The following is a 15,731-nucleotide window of genomic DNA, read 5'->3' as shown; positions in this document are numbered from 1 at the left end:
TCACAACAGTCAGGTCATTTTCCGTTTCAAGACTCCCTCTCGTGGAAATCATTCTCACTGGTTTGTTTTGACCTATTTTCCTAGTAAAAGTCACTCCATATAAGGTTTTGCAAAACTTGAAAAGGATTCTGTTGTAGTGTTGTCTGTTTTGAAGTTAGAACTCTGAGAGTAACTGACAGGAGTCCTACATCTGTACTACATTGCCAGCAGATTTTGTATTTTTCTATTGAAAAATACAATTGAATTGAATTGAATTTTCGAATCTCTTCTTTTTATCACACAGAGCTTTATTTAGTGTGTAGATAAAGGGGAAAAGAATTCTAATTGTTTTTCACCAATGCTTTTCACTCTCTGAGGTTTCTGCCCAGGTAACAGGGAGTGTTATCTACCATGCAGCGTCTCCCTGAGTAATAATTAGGGGGTGGCTGATTCACGGAAAGCAGAGGATTCCCTGGGTGTTGCTCAGCTAAGGCAATGGAATTAGTAATGTCACAGTAATGGAGATGGAAAATGCCCATTCTGGAAAATACTTCCACAGAAATGTTATGGCAGAGGGGAAGCTGAAATTTGAATCTTGGACACTGACACACAGCAGAATCTGATGCTTTCCATAATGTGTAGGACTGAAATAAAATCATTATTGGGGGGAATTTATTGATACACTTTTACATCTCCTGAAGCACCGATTTATTTTTTGAATCCCGTGAGCTCTGAGATTTGGGCAGTAAGTTGTGGTTGTGGTCTTTAGGATCGCACGCTACAAGTGTTTACAAAGCCGATATAAAATATTCAAAGCCCAAATGAACACCTTCGAGCATTTCACGGGACAGGGGACACACCGGATGATGATCCTGGAGACACACGGGGGGCTCTGGAGCCCCTCAGAGGTGCCGGACGCCGCTACAGCCCCGTACCTGCGCCGTGCCGGGCTGCTCCCGTTCGCACCGTGTCCCGGCGAGCCGGGGCTTCCGGGTGGGTCACTGTTGGCTTCCGTGCCATTTTCCGGGAGAACAGCGCGGAAATCCGGGATTTTCCGCGGTGCCCGAGGCCGCGCTCCGCCCTGAGGCGCCGCCGCCGCTCCTCCGCCTGAGGGCGCGCGCGCTCCCGCCCGGCCCCGCCCCGCGCGCGGCCCCGCCCCGGCCCCGCCGCGCGCGCGCGCTCCCGCCGCGCCCTGCCCCGCCCTGCCCCGCCCCTCGCGCCGGCGGGGTGGGCGGGGCCTCGCCGGGCAGCGGCCGCCGTGATTGGCTGCGCCGCGGCGCCCTCGCGCCCACTCTTTGTGCGGCCCCGGCGCCCGTCGAGAGTGGGAGGGGAAACCCCGTGTGAGGGGCGCCGCCATCTTGGCTGCGGGGGTGATGGGGGCGCAGCGGAGCCGCGTCTGAGGCAGCGGAGCGAGCCCGGACCGAGCCGAGCCACACAGCCCGCGGGGCACCGGGCACCGCCCGCACAGCCGCGCTGCACAGCTCCCTGAGCCCCGAGCACAGGTACGGCGGGCCGCCAGCGCCGCCCCCCCAGCCGGGCCTGCAGCGCCAGGCCCCGCGTCGGGGCTCCGCCGGGCCGGGCGGAGCGGGGCGGGTCCCGGGCGGCCGCGCTCCGGCCCGGTGCCGCCCCGAGCCGCGGCCCGGCGGGCCCGCAGGGCGCCGTGCGGCCCCCGGGGCGCTGCGGGCGGGCCCGGGGCCGGCAGGGAGGGGAAGGGGCGGCCGGGCCAGCGGGGGGAGGCTGCGGGCAGGACTAGGCCGCTGTGCTCTGTGTCACCGCCGCCTCCCTCTGCTCCTCGGCACTGCACAGTCGGCAACGCCACCGGCCAACACCCGACCACAGGCGATATTTTTACGTGTGTGTTTCTGTATCTCCCCCTTACGAGCTGTTGCAGTTGCACGTAGGGTGTGTATGTGTATATTGTACCGTATAAGTGGCCGATGTGCAGCGTTATCTCTGCTTTTGTTATATTGACCTGTGCCGTCATGAACTTTGACAGAAAAATAACTTTGAGGGTTGAGGGAAAAGCCACTTCCTATTTGAGAAAGCAGCGAAAGTATTCTAGACTGGGTTTTTTTGTCAAAGCTTATTTAGGCTAAACAGAGTGAAATTCTTTTATTTCTCCTAATTGTTCATTGCCTGTTTGCAGCACACTAAAAATCTACAACATCTGTTGGTAGCTTTGTGTTGAATTGGAGTTGTGCTGAATTATCCTTGCAGTAAAGCCAGGCAGAGGTGGGTGTCTGCACCGGAGTGGCTCTGCCAGGGGCTCTGGAGGTTGCTCGCAGTGGCTTTTGCTTTGAGACGGGGTAGATCTGTGTTGGGATGTTTTTCAGAGGTGACAGAGCCCCTTAGTGAACAGGATTCACTCAGGCTGGCTGGATCCTAACCCATATCAAACCCCAAGTCACCACATCTTTTACAGATGTTATCCTGTGGAATGGATTGCCTGGGATTGATTCCTGTCATGGTTTGGACTGAGGGGCCCTTGTGCTTGGGCAGTACTTGCTAAAGGGAAGAAAAAACCTTGGGGAATTTAATTACTAAATGTCACAATTTAATCTGGTTTATAAAGGAATTTGCTGGCTTCCTGTAGGGATTTGAAAATGTCGTAAGTCTGAGTGGAAGGAAGAAGTTCCTCTTTTCCATTTTGTGAGTAACAAAAAAATGAGGAGTTCTTATGAAGGGCAGCAGTTTGGAAACAAACCTGTTCTACTGGAGGCACTGGGATGTAAAATGTAAATAATACTTTAAAATTACCTGCTCTCTCCTGGGCATCTAATGAAACCTGGTTAAGATTGATTCTCATTTTGCTGAATCTTCCTGAAACAGGAGGTAGATCTTAGTTAATATTTACCTAAAACGTCTGTGACTTGTGTTTCCCTAGGTGGGGACTCCAGAGTGTTCTGATTTGTTGGAATGACAGAAAACTCCCCTGGTTTTGTATATTCTGTCCCAAACTTGGCTGGTATCTCTGGACCTTGGTTCTCCTGCTGTGAACAGACACACAACAGGTTGGAGTGTTCTGTAGGAAGAGGAGAGCAGGAGAAGTGAGGAGATACAGGTGGCTCAAGGGTGGCTGAGGGCAGGGACATGGCAGGAGGTGCTGGAGCTGATGAGGACAGGTAGGCAGTGATTAGTTCAGCTCTGCTCCTGGGGTGTGGTTAGGGAGAACTGAGGTGTGCACATATAAATGCAGGAAGTTTAGGAAGCAAAATGGAGTAACTTGATGAGGCAGGATGTGAAACCAGTAGAAGAACAACCAGGACAAGGTGGGTGTGACTGGAGAGCTGGTGAGGAAAGTCAGAAAGTGAAGGTGGTAGTGTCCTATGTAGCTTTGATTTAAAAACAAAAATGAAATTCTCCTGGAGGAAGGAGAAGTGAAGGCCTTTAGAAGAACCTCCTAGGCCTCAGGCTGGGTGAAGGTGTTTGGCATGATTAGGGAACATACCAAATGCATTTCTTCAAGAACAGCCTGAAAAAGGCTCTGCAGGGCTGCAGTCTGAGCCCCAGTGCTGTCAGGAAAGAGTAACAGAGGTGGGAACAGTAAGGAAATGCAAAGTGATCCTGGGCAGCAGCTCCCAGAGGCTGCTGGTGAACTGAGATCACCTCAGCCAGATCTCCTCTCTTGTGCTGATTGGATGCTGTGGTGAAATCCAAAGGGGGAAGCAGGGGAGGTTGACTCTGGAGGAGCTGAGGGGTGAGTAAGGAGCTGGCCAGCAACAAGTGGTGGTGTCACACAGGTGTGAAGGCTGCAGCAGGCTCTGAGGCTCCTCAGGGACCAGGCTCAGCAGGGCTCTGTAAAGCCAAGCCTGCAAAAATGAATAAATAAGCAGAGCAGGGTGGCTGCAGAGCATCATCTTAAAGAGCACTGAGATGTTGATGTGGTTCAGGAAGACCTGAATGTCCTTGGTGTGTGAAAGCCAGAGAACCACAGTGGAATTTAATTGTAGCAGACCTCACAGCTTGCTGTGGCCAACAGACCTGTGGGAATTCAGTGCTTGGGTGGATGAATGGATAGCAGAACTGTTGTTACCTGCAGTGTGCTGTGATCTGACAGGTGACCATAGCTGAAGCACTCTGACTGTGTTTAGCAGTCTGCTGAAATGAGGTACCAGTTGAACCACATTGTTCTGTGCTTGACAAAAGCCCTTATCAGGGGAAAAGTGCAATTACGAAATGAAACAATTCTACCCCTCTCCAGCTCCTCCTCCTTATCAATCTTACTGTTGTCTGTTAATTGACATCCAAGGAATCTGCAGCTTCAACTGTGAGAGCTTTTCCTGCTGCACATCCTTGGAGAATGATGCAGAGGACACCTGGCTGCCCAGATGGACCACAAATACCTTTAGCTTCAGAGTAACTGCCCAGTGCTTCCCTGGCTGTGCTTTGCAGGGAGCCAGTAATAGCTGGGCAGTGCTGACTTTGAAGGTGGTGGTTTTTTCCCCAGCTCTCATCCCTGCACATGGACCATCCATCAGCTGATGGTGTGAACCACAGCAGTGTCTAATAAACCTCTGCATGCAGGTTCTGGTCTCTTTTCATAACACACCTGCTTCTTTTTGAGCATAAAGATACTAAATTTCTTAATGCAAATGCTACCCAGTGAAGAGTTAAAGCTGTGTCCTTGAGCTGGAAGGAGCTGCACAGGTCTCACAAAGGCTGGTATGAATCTGATATTTGCAGTTATGTTACTGTGATAAAGAATGTTACTGCAATGTGCCCAGAACAATCTTATCTCAGGAAGTACAGATGTAGCTGATACTTGAAATAAGGCTTGGGTGAGATTTCTAAATTTCTGTGTGGTGCTTGTTGATTAGAGGAGGAGATGTAGATGTACTGGTGTCTCATTAAAGTCATCTTTAATGTTATTTAAAAAAAAAAGCCTCTAAGAAGAAGTTGATATATGGGAGATGGATTTGGTGACACCGCTCACTGCAAAATTTCCAGTCATAATGTAAAACAGAAATGAATTGTACAGGCTTTGAAATGAGCATAAATCTGTGCTTAGTGAGATCCTCTGGCCAGTGGCCATCCTGCACTAAAGCTCTGGGCTCCAGGGCAGCCTTACCTGGAGGAGGGAGCCAACTCTGAGCTGGCAGCAGCTCCCAGACTGAACTTGTGCTTTCTGTTAACAGTAAACTCACGGCTGGGTAACTCTGGTGTCCCAGTGCCAGCGTGGCCGGGGCTGAGCTGTGGGTATTGATGTGCAGCTTTCTCAGCCCTGCAGTTCTTGCTCTCCCAAGAGGAAAGAAAGCCCCATCCCCCCGATGGAATTACTGAGATTCACGTGTCTGGAGCAGAGAGGGTGGAGGCAGAACTCCGGTTCCTGCAGATGGGTGATGCCTCTCCAGGCATCAGCCCCTTGCATTGCCATGCAGCTGATGGTTCAGAATGCACCGACCCCTCTCGTGCCCTGTTCTTGTCTGGACTTCCTTCTTTCGTCTGCAGTAAATGCTGAGGTGGTCAGTTTGCCAAGGCTGAATTCTCAGCAGGGTTTCTGTGTTTAGTTGGTTGCAGTTTTTGTTTTCTCCTTCAGCACAGAGTCCTTGTGGAATATCACTTCTATTCCAAGATCTGAGTACAGTTTGAATTCCTGCTAATCCTTATTGGAATTTGAGTGTTTAAAAGTTTGTTATTTGGTTGTTTTAGTATTGCTTGGGTTTTTACTTGATTTTTTATTTCAAGGAATCATCTGTTCTCCAGAAAATATTCCTGACCTTTACTAATGGTTTGGAGTATTTCAGAATCTTTTCTGTAATGTGACCCTTGGAATAAATGTAATACCAGTAGTTTTTTGTATTGAAATATCATAGTTAAGACTTTTTTACTTAGAGGGCATAATGAAAATGATCATATCTCAGCAAGCAGAAACAGCCTGACAAACAGAGCTGGATATTTAGCAATGAAGATCTAGGTGAGACTCACTTCAAATTCAGTTTATGACAGAGACTGCACAGAGTTCCCCATTTGTCCATGCTTTAAAAAACAGTCCCCCTCACTTTCCAGACTTGGATTGCAGGATGCATTTCCCTCCTGGCTGGAACAGCAGAGCAGTTCAACATTGTTTACCACATGGTGATATCCTCAAGTCATGTGCTCAGAAACATGAAACTTCCCTGTGTTTGGAGTACTTGGCACTCCTTGGCCTCCTGCTCTTGGGAACAGGAGAGGGCATGCAGGCTTCTGCAGATTTCCTGGCCACACAGGTGCTTGGTCCCCTGTCTTGGAGCTCATGGTGCTGGCTGGTTTGGGTGGGGTTGTTAACAGCATCAGTCACTGGACATTTCCATCCTCAGAATGCACAGGAGATCTTGGTGCATAGTGGCTGTAACACCCAGCTGGTCTTTGTGGAAAACAGGGCAGTTCCTGCTCTCCTCCTCAAGTACTTGCATGTATAAATCAGTCTGTTCAAGTTTTCTTTTACACTTCCAGTTACCTCAGGGAGCCCCAGTTTGGCCCTGGAGCTGAGCTGTGAGCGTGGTGCTCCTGCCCTGCCCAGAAGGAGGTGGCAGGTGAAGGGTCCTGCAGGATCATGGGCTTTGTGTGCCCAGGTTACTGTGCTGGGACATGCTGGAGAAGAAAGAGAACATAATGTGTGAAGATGTTCAGGAAACTTGAAGGACTGGATGTTTCCACAGTGACACATTCCTTTGGAACTCAATATGGAGCAGTGACTTGTCTTTATTTACTGCTGTTGAAAATAACCATTCACGTGTTGAAGATGGTACTGTAATTCTGGAATCTTCCAGGAAATAAAGCAATAAAGCTGCTGGCTTGCTTGCTGAATTAGTGTCCAAAATTGTCAGTTTATTTCCTATCTTGGAATAAACTTGGTTCAGTAGAACAGTGTGTGTCTCTGTTGGGTTCAGCAGAGGTGCTTTGTGTTCTGCCTGGGACAGCAGGACCCAGGAGTGTTTCCATCTCTGAGCCAGGCGTGGAGGGACACGAGGAGCACTGCCTGGCACTCAGCAAACCCTCTGAGCTCACTGGGAGTTGTTCCCCTCCCAGGTCCAGATAAGCATGTTTGCCTCAAATCTCAGTGCTGGGAAGCAGAGGCTGCTGGCTGTGCTGGGAGTGAGATTTGTTCATCTTTCTTACGGCTGCAGTTCACTGAGAGGGATTAATTGTGGTGCAGGGAACAGTGCTTTGCTTTTGAGAAAGTCCCAGGCCTGGAAGCTTTCCTCTGTATTTCTTTCCAGTATTGGTTTCATTTGTCATGTGAATGACACATGACCTAATGAAAATCTTTCTAGGCTCCAGCAGTGCTCCTTGTAAGGAGTACCATGTGTTTGTAATGACTGGCTATCTGCCCTGCAGGAGCAGCAAGGGAAGTGCTGAATTCCTGCTAGAAATTTTCCACTTGCTGAACTGACCAGTGGATCCAGTTTAACCTGAAGCCTGGGACCAAAGCAGGCATTTCCCATCTTTAATGTTACCTGGCAACATCTGGCCCTTACAGATGTGTAATCCTGGCTAACTGATGTGTTAGTTAGCAAGTCAGCTTTTACTCCTTGCAGATTTAAACAGCCAAAGCCAGTTCTAATTCCCTTGACATTTAGGAAAATTCTGGAAAGTTAGAAGGATTTTGACTGCCTTTGAAAAAAGAGAAATGGCTCAGCAGCCTCGCTGTAGCACTGCTGTGCTGACAAAGCCACAGAGATGTTAACCAACTTCCTGAACATCTGATTTGTGGCTTGCAGCACTTTTCTGACATGGACAAGCAGCACCCCAGGCCCAGTTAAGGCTACTACAGCCTTCTTTGAAATCTTAGCTGTTTGCTGCAAGCTCACTGCTTCCTTTGTTCTGTTGCAAGTCTCAAAAGTGTGAGGTAACAGTTCCAACTTGCTGGTTTTGTTAAATCTCTCCAGGTTTTGTGCTGGAGTCAGATTTTATTTTGGGTTGATCCATCAGCTCTTTGGTGGGTGAGTGCTGGTCTGGCAGTGGCTGTGCAGAGCAAGCAGGGACTGAGCTTTTCAGCAGCCTGAAGTCCTTCTGGATAAAATTGATCATCTGTGTTTCTACTGGGAGGCCTTGCTGCCAGGGGCTCAGAGCAAACAGTGTGGGAACTTTGCTGGCTGTGCCACTGATTCAGTGACACTGGGGAGCTGCACAGATTGGAACTGTGAATGGAAGGGTGGTTGGGAGAGAGAGGAAGAGGAAGGGATTTTTGTTTGTATGAACTGAACTGGATTATTTGGGTTGCCTTGAGGGAACAAGTATCAGTTCTGACATGTTCTCTTTTCTATTTTAGTGCCACAATGGCAACTGCACCTTACAACTATTCCTACATCTTTAAGTACATCATTATTGGTAAGTAGCAGTGGGCTCACACCTGTGGATGCTCTGTGTGGGTCCATGAGAAGCCTGGGGCTGTGCCAGGCTGCTTTCAGCCCTCAGTCCCCACAGGTCACCACACTTCTCTACAGCTTCAGCATTTACTGCAGCATTTTGCATCATTAATCTCAAAGGTTTTAGAATTTATGTTGAAGGCATGAGTGCTGATTGGAAACCATTGCATGAGGCTCATAAACCTCTGTCAGGCTGTATTGTTGTGTTTAAATGTTGCTTTTAGCTGCAGCTTCCTTGGCTGCTTAGTCAGGGACTCTAAGGGATTGCATTTATTGCTGTCCTGGAAGAACTGGTCCTGCTGTTAATTGTTTAATTGTTAATGACCTTGTGTAGGTGTAAATGATCTGCAGGTTTAAGTCAGGCTGCTTGACAGCCTCAGCCTCTGGAAGAGTTGGTTCTTAAAAGATCTTGCTGTGTCTCACTCTTGGCATTGTGCAAGAGGATCAGTAGAAATAAAGCAATTTCTTGAGGTGTTCTGGATGGCTGTCAGTATTTTGATGTTCTTACCACAGTAAGACAGGAGCAAACACCAAGTATATTTTACATTTCAGTTTCTTCAGCTGTACTTTTTATAACCTTGTGAAATGCAATTATAAAATCAGTAATACAAATTAACTATTTCTTGAGTGATCTGCTCCTGCTTGTGAGCTGTATCTGCAGCCAAAGCTTTAGTGGCAAGTTGATAAATTCAAGGCTATAGCCAGGGATAGAACACTGCCCATCTGACCTGAGAAATGAATGTCTCTGTACCATTTGTTATGTGGGAGGAAGAAAATGTGCTTGTTGCAACAATGATTTAACTATTCTTTCTGTAACAGGGGACATGGGTGTAGGAAAGTCCTGTTTGCTTCATCAATTCACAGAAAAGAAGTGTGAGTATTTCAGTTCATGATATTTATTCTGACTGGCATTTTCATCCCTTTTCCCTGCCTGTTTCCATCATGCATGAGCTCAGTTTGGTCTCTCTTACTCTCTGTGAGTTTGGATTGTACTGGGTCACATTTCTGGTTTGACTTCAGCAGATGCAGAAACAAATATTGATGTAATTATGGTAAAACCTGCTCCAGCCAATCCTGCCTGTGAGGAGGGGGAGGACTGGATCTGATTTTGCAGCTTTTCTGTGGATTTTGATATGGACAAAGAGAAATTTAGTCTGAGCTTTGCATGTTTTCAATATTGGTGTAGCTTGATCACAAGCAGTTGAGTTTTTAGTGCTGTTAAGGAGTTGAAAAGGAAAAAAAAGAAATCATTTTCCTTAGAGTCCTGGTTTGCAATCTTCAGCTGCCCTGCAGGACACTGGGCCTGCCCTGGGTGGTGGTGCTGAGGGCTTGCTGCAGTCTCTCTCAGCTGAAACATTTTCTCTTGTTTTACCATCACCAGTGAAGAATCAGGTTCAGTTCCTGCTGGTGTGTGTGGCACTGGGCTCTGCAGCAGCTGTTACCTCACCAGTGAGTAAGGCTGGAGCTATTTCTCAGTGCAGGCATCACCATGTGCTGCTTGAGATGAGGTAACAAGTGGGTAGGAGCTGCAGTTTAAATATTTGTTTTCCACTAGAAACAGGAACTTCTGACTGTTGTTTTTAATGAAAATGCACTATCAGGCAGTTATTTAAAAGGCATTTTGCACATGCTCATTGTCCATGAGGAGAAAGTTCTGTCAGCACCAAGCCAAAGCAGTACAACCAAAGTGATGTGCCAAACACCTCTGCTGTGAGACTGCCCCTAACTCTAGGTAGCCTCAGTAGGTCCTGATCCTGTCTGTATTTTCTTGATCTTCCTCAAATATGAGCTTATTAACATTTATTTATTTATTTATTAATTGACTAGAAAGTTGCCTTTTTGGATTTGATTTGGTGTGTTTGTAGCTGCTTATGAAACCGGCATTTTCTTGGACAGTCATCCTATTGCCCTGTCTGAACCAACTTGGGTGTTTGTTTTTGAAAACATGACAGACTTTTAAACTGTATCTTTCTTGGTAATTCCCTAAAATTTATCTTTTCCTACTGCATTAAAATAGTTAACCTTCTGCAAGGATAGACTGGGAGTCAGCTGACTTGGTACCTTCTGATATGTATGGCCAAAGAGCAGCAGAGAAGGCAAGGAATTTTATAACTGTTCTTAAAACTAACAGCAGCTCAGGAAATGGAGCATTTTGTTTCTGGTTAAGTGATGCAGTTTGGGAACTGTAGCAGTAAAAATGCTTTTTTAGAGACTGAAAATCTAGTAAAGATAACTGAAAACTTGTGGTAGTGATAGTTTTGCAGCAAGGAAACCTTGTCCTAGATCTGATCTTTGCTCTTCTTTTTCATGGCAGTTATGGCAGACTGTCCCCACACAATTGGTGTTGAATTTGGCACAAGAATAATTGAAGTTAGTGGCCAAAAAATTAAACTACAGATTTGGGATACAGCAGGACAAGAGAGATTCAGGGCTGTCACACGAAGCTACTACAGAGGAGCAGCGGGAGCTCTCATGGTCTACGACATCACCAGGTAAGGGCAGCAGAGCTCTGGCTGTGCTGCTGAGGGTGGCATGCACGGCCCTGTAGGGTCTGTCTGTCCGTCCCTTGGCTCAGAGGCTCTGTGTGTGTGTCTGGATGTGCAGCATCCTGCCTGCCACACCTTACCCAAACACCCCAGTGGTTAAAAGCTGCAGATGAGGCACAGGGAGTGATGCGAGCGCCTTTTCTTGGGAAATCTCGCTGCTGCTGAGCCTGGGCAGTTTGCATTTCAGGCTGTGACTGCCTGTGTGTTGAAGTTGTTTTAAAGAGCTGGCTCTGCCCTGGAATGTGCTGCTCAGCAGGTGGATGTTGCTGCTGTGGAGGCACTGGCAGTGCAGGGCTGTCCCCAGCAGAGCCGCAGCGAACGCGCGGAGCTGCCCAGGTGTGGGGACAGAGCCTGGCCTCAGCCTGACCTGAGCCTCCTCCCCAGCACCTGCACTGCACAGCAGCCACCCTGCCCTGCCCTGCCTTCCTCTAGAGCTGACAGCTAAAGGTGCTGCTCAAACAATCATGCATCACATGAAACACTTTTGCTTTCACACATCTTTCATCTTCCTCTGGGGCTGTTCTTGATATTCTTCAGGCACCTCTTTGTTTTTTCCTGCATATGTAGGTGTATTTTCTGTTTGTGTAAATCTTGAGTAAAACATGACTTTCTGCAGTTTGTTACTGAAGTGCTGTTCTGCTGCACTGTGTTCTGTAAGAGTATTTGACAGGAAACCTTTAACATGTTCTGTTGGAAACAGCACCAGCCTTGTCTGTGTGCAGAGCTGTGTGCTAGCAGTGGGAACTGGTCTGGCTTTCCACTGGCAGTGTAAGAGCTGCTCCAAGGGTTTAAAGTTGACTTGAATTTGTGGTCTGAGTCCACACTGCTGCTGTTTTGTCTGTCTTGAGGAGGGATGATGGATGTTGCTGTGTTTGGATGCTGACTGTGCTGTTGGCACTTAAATATTTTATAAAAGGCTACAAGTGTCCTCTCTTGATTCTTTGCAGAAGAAGTACATATAATCACTTAAGCAGCTGGCTGACAGATGCAAGGAACCTCACCAATCCAAATACTGTAAGTTAGACTTCATTTAGCTTAAAAGCAAGATTGCTTCTCCCTGAGCAAGTGGTGGGAGGCTCAGGCCCAAGCACTGCAGTGTCTCTGCACGAGCTGCCTGTGCTTTCTGCACTGCTCCTGTCCCCATGTGCAGAGTGCAGTGATTCACTTCCCTACTGCAGCTGCAGCTCAAGGGCTTCCTCTGAAAGTCTTCTTGTGCCACTCACCTTTCAGGGTCTGTTTGAAGCAGTTGGAGACAAAATTGGGATGAAATCTGGACCAGCCTTGATTGTGTTACTCCTTGCTTTGTGTCAGTAATGAGGTGAATGCTGTCCTTAGGCTGGAATGTAAATTGGATCTCCAGCAAAAGCTGACCAGGTTTTGGAGGAAGATCCTTCTGGGTCTCTCTGCCCACAGAGCTGTTGTTCTTCAGCCTGTTCCTGAATGCCTCTAAAATACTTAGCACCAAACTGATGAGAAAACTCTAAAGATTCTGTCTGGTGGTTAAACAAATACAACAAGTGGCTCAAGGTACAGCTCTCATGAGTAAAGAGCAGCTTTTTAGGACCTCATCTCATGAGAACACCCTAAAGCCTTGGAAAGTGGCAGCTGGAGATGCTGTTCTGCTTTCCCAGAGTGGGGAATGCTAGAGCAGAGTTCTCCTGAAGGCTTCTGTAGATAATCTGCTCTGCTTATTTCCCGTTGGGTTTTTAAAAAGTCTCATTAATAATGAAAGTGGCAGTGAAAAGGCTCCTAAGCTTTTTCCCAGACTAATGTTTTCTCTCCTGACCCAGGTGATAATCCTCATAGGAAACAAAGCAGACCTGGAAGCACAGAGGGATGTTACATATGAAGAAGCCAAACAATTTGCTGAAGAAAATGGTGTGTTTTTTTCTCTGGTACTTTCCTACAAGATAGTGATGTTAAAGTGAATCCTCAGCATTGGTAGCTGCAAGCTTACACTGCCAGAGTGATGGAATTGTATGTACAAACTCCTGCTGTGCCTCAGGCAGTCTGGTGACTGTGTGTAGTTCTAGAAGTCAGCTTGTGCTGATGCCTTAACATAGTCACAAAAGCTAAAATAGTGTCTTGCATGTAAGGGGAAGGTCGTTGTGACTTGGGGCTCTCTGAGGTGTGCTGTGCACTGACTGTTCAACCTCTGTCTCTGAACAGGTTTATTGTTCCTTGAAGCAAGTGCAAAAACGTAAGTGACTTTTGGCTGTGATGATGTTCAGATTGGTCTGTTGTGGCTTGAAAGTAACTTGGAACTGAGAGCTCTGGCTGCGTTTCAGGCAAAGACTAGTTGAATTCAAATGAACTGATTTGGGTTTCAGGCCTTATTTGAGTGTGGAATGTGTTCAGTGTGTAAAGGGTTCCTTGCCCTGGCTCTTCAGAGCTGCAGCTTTGGTCTGTAGGCAATGACCAGCCCCTCCAGTAACTGAAGAATTGCTGAGCCATGCTTGGGGCTGGCTGTGTCACTGGAGCTCCCCATGGCCACTGGGAAATGTGGCTCCCACTGGCACCTGCCAGAACAGAACTTGGTAACAGAAAGAGGTTCTCATTCATGGTGTATGGCTCCCTTGGCTTCAAGCCTCTGTCAGAACTGCCCTGTGCACGTGGCTTGATGCCTTGGCTTATTTTGCTCCTCAGTTCTTTGGCACAAATTCCTTACTCCTGCTGGCCCTGACAGGGCTGTGATGGCCAGGGAGGGCCTGCCCTGTGCCAGGGCAGGGCTGTTGGGCTGAGGAGGAGGGCACAGTGCCTGCCCAGCTCCCTCTGGGAGCAGCACTGCAGCCCCAGTAACTCCTGCCGCTCTCTTGCAGTGGAGAGAACGTGGAGGACGCGTTCCTGGAGGCTGCCAAGAAAATCTACCAGAACATCCAGGACGGAAGCCTGGACCTGAACGCGGCCGAGTCGGGCGTACAGCACAAACCGTCAGCCCCGCAGGGGGGGCGGCTAACGAGCGAACCCCAGCCCCAGAGAGAAGGCTGTGGCTGCTAGTGACCCCTCCGTGGCTCCTCCTGACCCCTCACCTCTGGCTCTAGGGAGTGGTGCTTTTGACCGCTTCCCCATCTTCTGTACATCTTACTGGGTTTAATTAAAACTCCGAGACAAGTTTAACACAGTACTAAACTGCTAAACAACTTTAGATGTAATCAGGTTATCAAAGGCAAGTAGAGTAATAAAACCTCTCCTGCATGGTAAATCTAGAAGTTTTTTTTTTCCTTGATTGTCCTTGTGATAGTGTCACCGATACATAATTTAAACTGAGCACTGATGCTGGACTCCTGATTTTACACTTTTGCAGGGCTTTGTCTTGTATGGTTTATTTTATGGTTCTTTGGCCTTTCTTCCCCACCTCTAACTGTTCGAGCTGTCAGTAGTAAAGGATAAGTTTTTGCTGTGAAATGACTTCTGATGGTAGCGAGGGGCTCTGTAATGATGTGCTTTTGTTGGAAGAATTCCCTGTGGGATGTGCTGGGGTCGGGGTGGCGCAGGGAAGCGATCTGTTCATTCTTGTGCTCAATAGCTTTACGTCATTCTTTTGCCACTTTTATCCTTTACCTTTGTTAACAGAACGTAAATATGTATAAAATTTGAAGGAACTGAGCTAACAGTTAAATACATCCTGTGTATATGATTTTAATGAAGAAAATGATGCCTGGCATTAGAGCAGTGTGTAAGAACCCCCCGTTTGTACAGTCTGAGCTCTCTGCGCCCCCGTGGCAGCACAGCCCAGCTGGGGCTGCAGCTGCTGGGTGTCACTTGCAGGTCCCCACGGTGCTGGGGACACAGACATTAACACTAGTGGGGTGTGGCTCTCGTTCTGCACTGTGCAATGCTCCCCTCTGCACTCAGCAGTGCTCTCTGCCTGCTTCTCTTTGGCATTCTCGGGCTTCAGCCGTGGCCGGGCTCTCGCACACCTCCCGCTTTTGTACCTGTAACTTTGGGACTGGGCAGAGGCTGAACTGGACAGTTGGAACAACATGTGCTCTCTAGGGATTTTTAACTACTCTTGTATTTTTTAACAGTGCTGTGTGAGGGTTTTTTTTAAGGGTTTTGCTTCAAGCTTTCAAGTACATCCTGCCTGGGGTGCCACGGCCTGGCCTGTGTGTGAGGGGGTGTCACGTGGTGACCCTGCCTGGGGGGTGTTGCTGCACTCATGTGGGGTTTTACTGTGGCTCCTTGTGCAGCTTCACTTGGAAAACAGCACAAGGTTTTAAAATGGAAGGGGGTAGGTGCTTAACCACAATCCTGTGTCCCACTTCAGGCTTACTGCAGCGTTTCAAATACAAAGTAGTCTGAAAATCCCTCTCTAGACACTAAAACTCTACAATGTTCAGACTTGTAAGTAACCAGTGGTACCAGAGTATTGTACAGTCAATGTTAAATAAAAGCCAAAACTGGAATGTGCAGACAATAGGATTTGGGTAACTCGTGTGCTGTCCCTTTGTTTGTCTGGTTAGTCCTTTTTTAACTCCTGTTCCTCAGTAGATGGGTATGTTCAAGATCTCCAGCTCCTGCATCCTGCTTAACCCAAGGCTGCACCAGGGTTTGCCCAGGGACCACGACCTGCTGCTGATGTGAAGTCAGTGTTGTAATGACTACAGCTTGTTGAGGTGCAATACCTGTACTCCCAGAGTAAGTTACAGTAGGTCTCATTGTTTCTGTCACAGAAAGGATCTGTTTGGACTGCTGTACTCCTCATTTGATGTAACAATGCTATTAATCTAAATATTTGTAAATAAAGTACCTGTATCTAGATAAACCTCCCTGCTGTGTGTTACTTGCTCTGGACCCCTGTGCTGAGGGTGGGACCTGAGGGGAGAGAGCTCCTTGGAGTGCTGGGATTTGTGCTCAG

The 15,731-nt window shown here is 47.9% G+C and overlaps 1 protein-coding gene across 1 annotated transcript; it reads left to right on the top strand.

Annotated features, from left to right (window-relative positions):
* The first annotated feature begins 1,301 nt into the window (after nucleotides 1-1,301).
* RAB14 (RAB14, member RAS oncogene family) lies at nucleotides 1,302-15,638 on the top strand. Its single transcript, XM_071454434.1, has 8 exons — nucleotides 1,302-1,481; nucleotides 8,231-8,289; nucleotides 9,147-9,200; nucleotides 10,642-10,819; nucleotides 11,821-11,887; nucleotides 12,664-12,751; nucleotides 13,043-13,073; nucleotides 13,693-15,638. Exons 2-8 carry the CDS (start codon nucleotides 8,238-8,240, stop codon nucleotides 13,868-13,870), a joined length of 648 nt encoding a protein of 215 aa, XP_071310535.1. The 5' UTR covers nucleotides 1,302-1,481; nucleotides 8,231-8,237; the 3' UTR covers nucleotides 13,871-15,638.
* The last annotated feature ends 93 nt before the right edge of the window (nucleotides 15,639-15,731 follow it).

The sequence above is a fragment of the Agelaius tricolor genome, unplaced genomic scaffold (genome assembly GCF_023055355.1).
Source record: "Agelaius tricolor isolate 1412-34295 unplaced genomic scaffold, bAgeTri1.0.p SCAF_38, whole genome shotgun sequence".
Classification (NCBI taxonomy): Eukaryota; Metazoa; Chordata; class Aves; order Passeriformes; family Icteridae; genus Agelaius; species Agelaius tricolor.
Note: the sequence above shows the minus strand (reverse complement) of the source record. Positions and strands in the feature narration are given on the sequence as shown.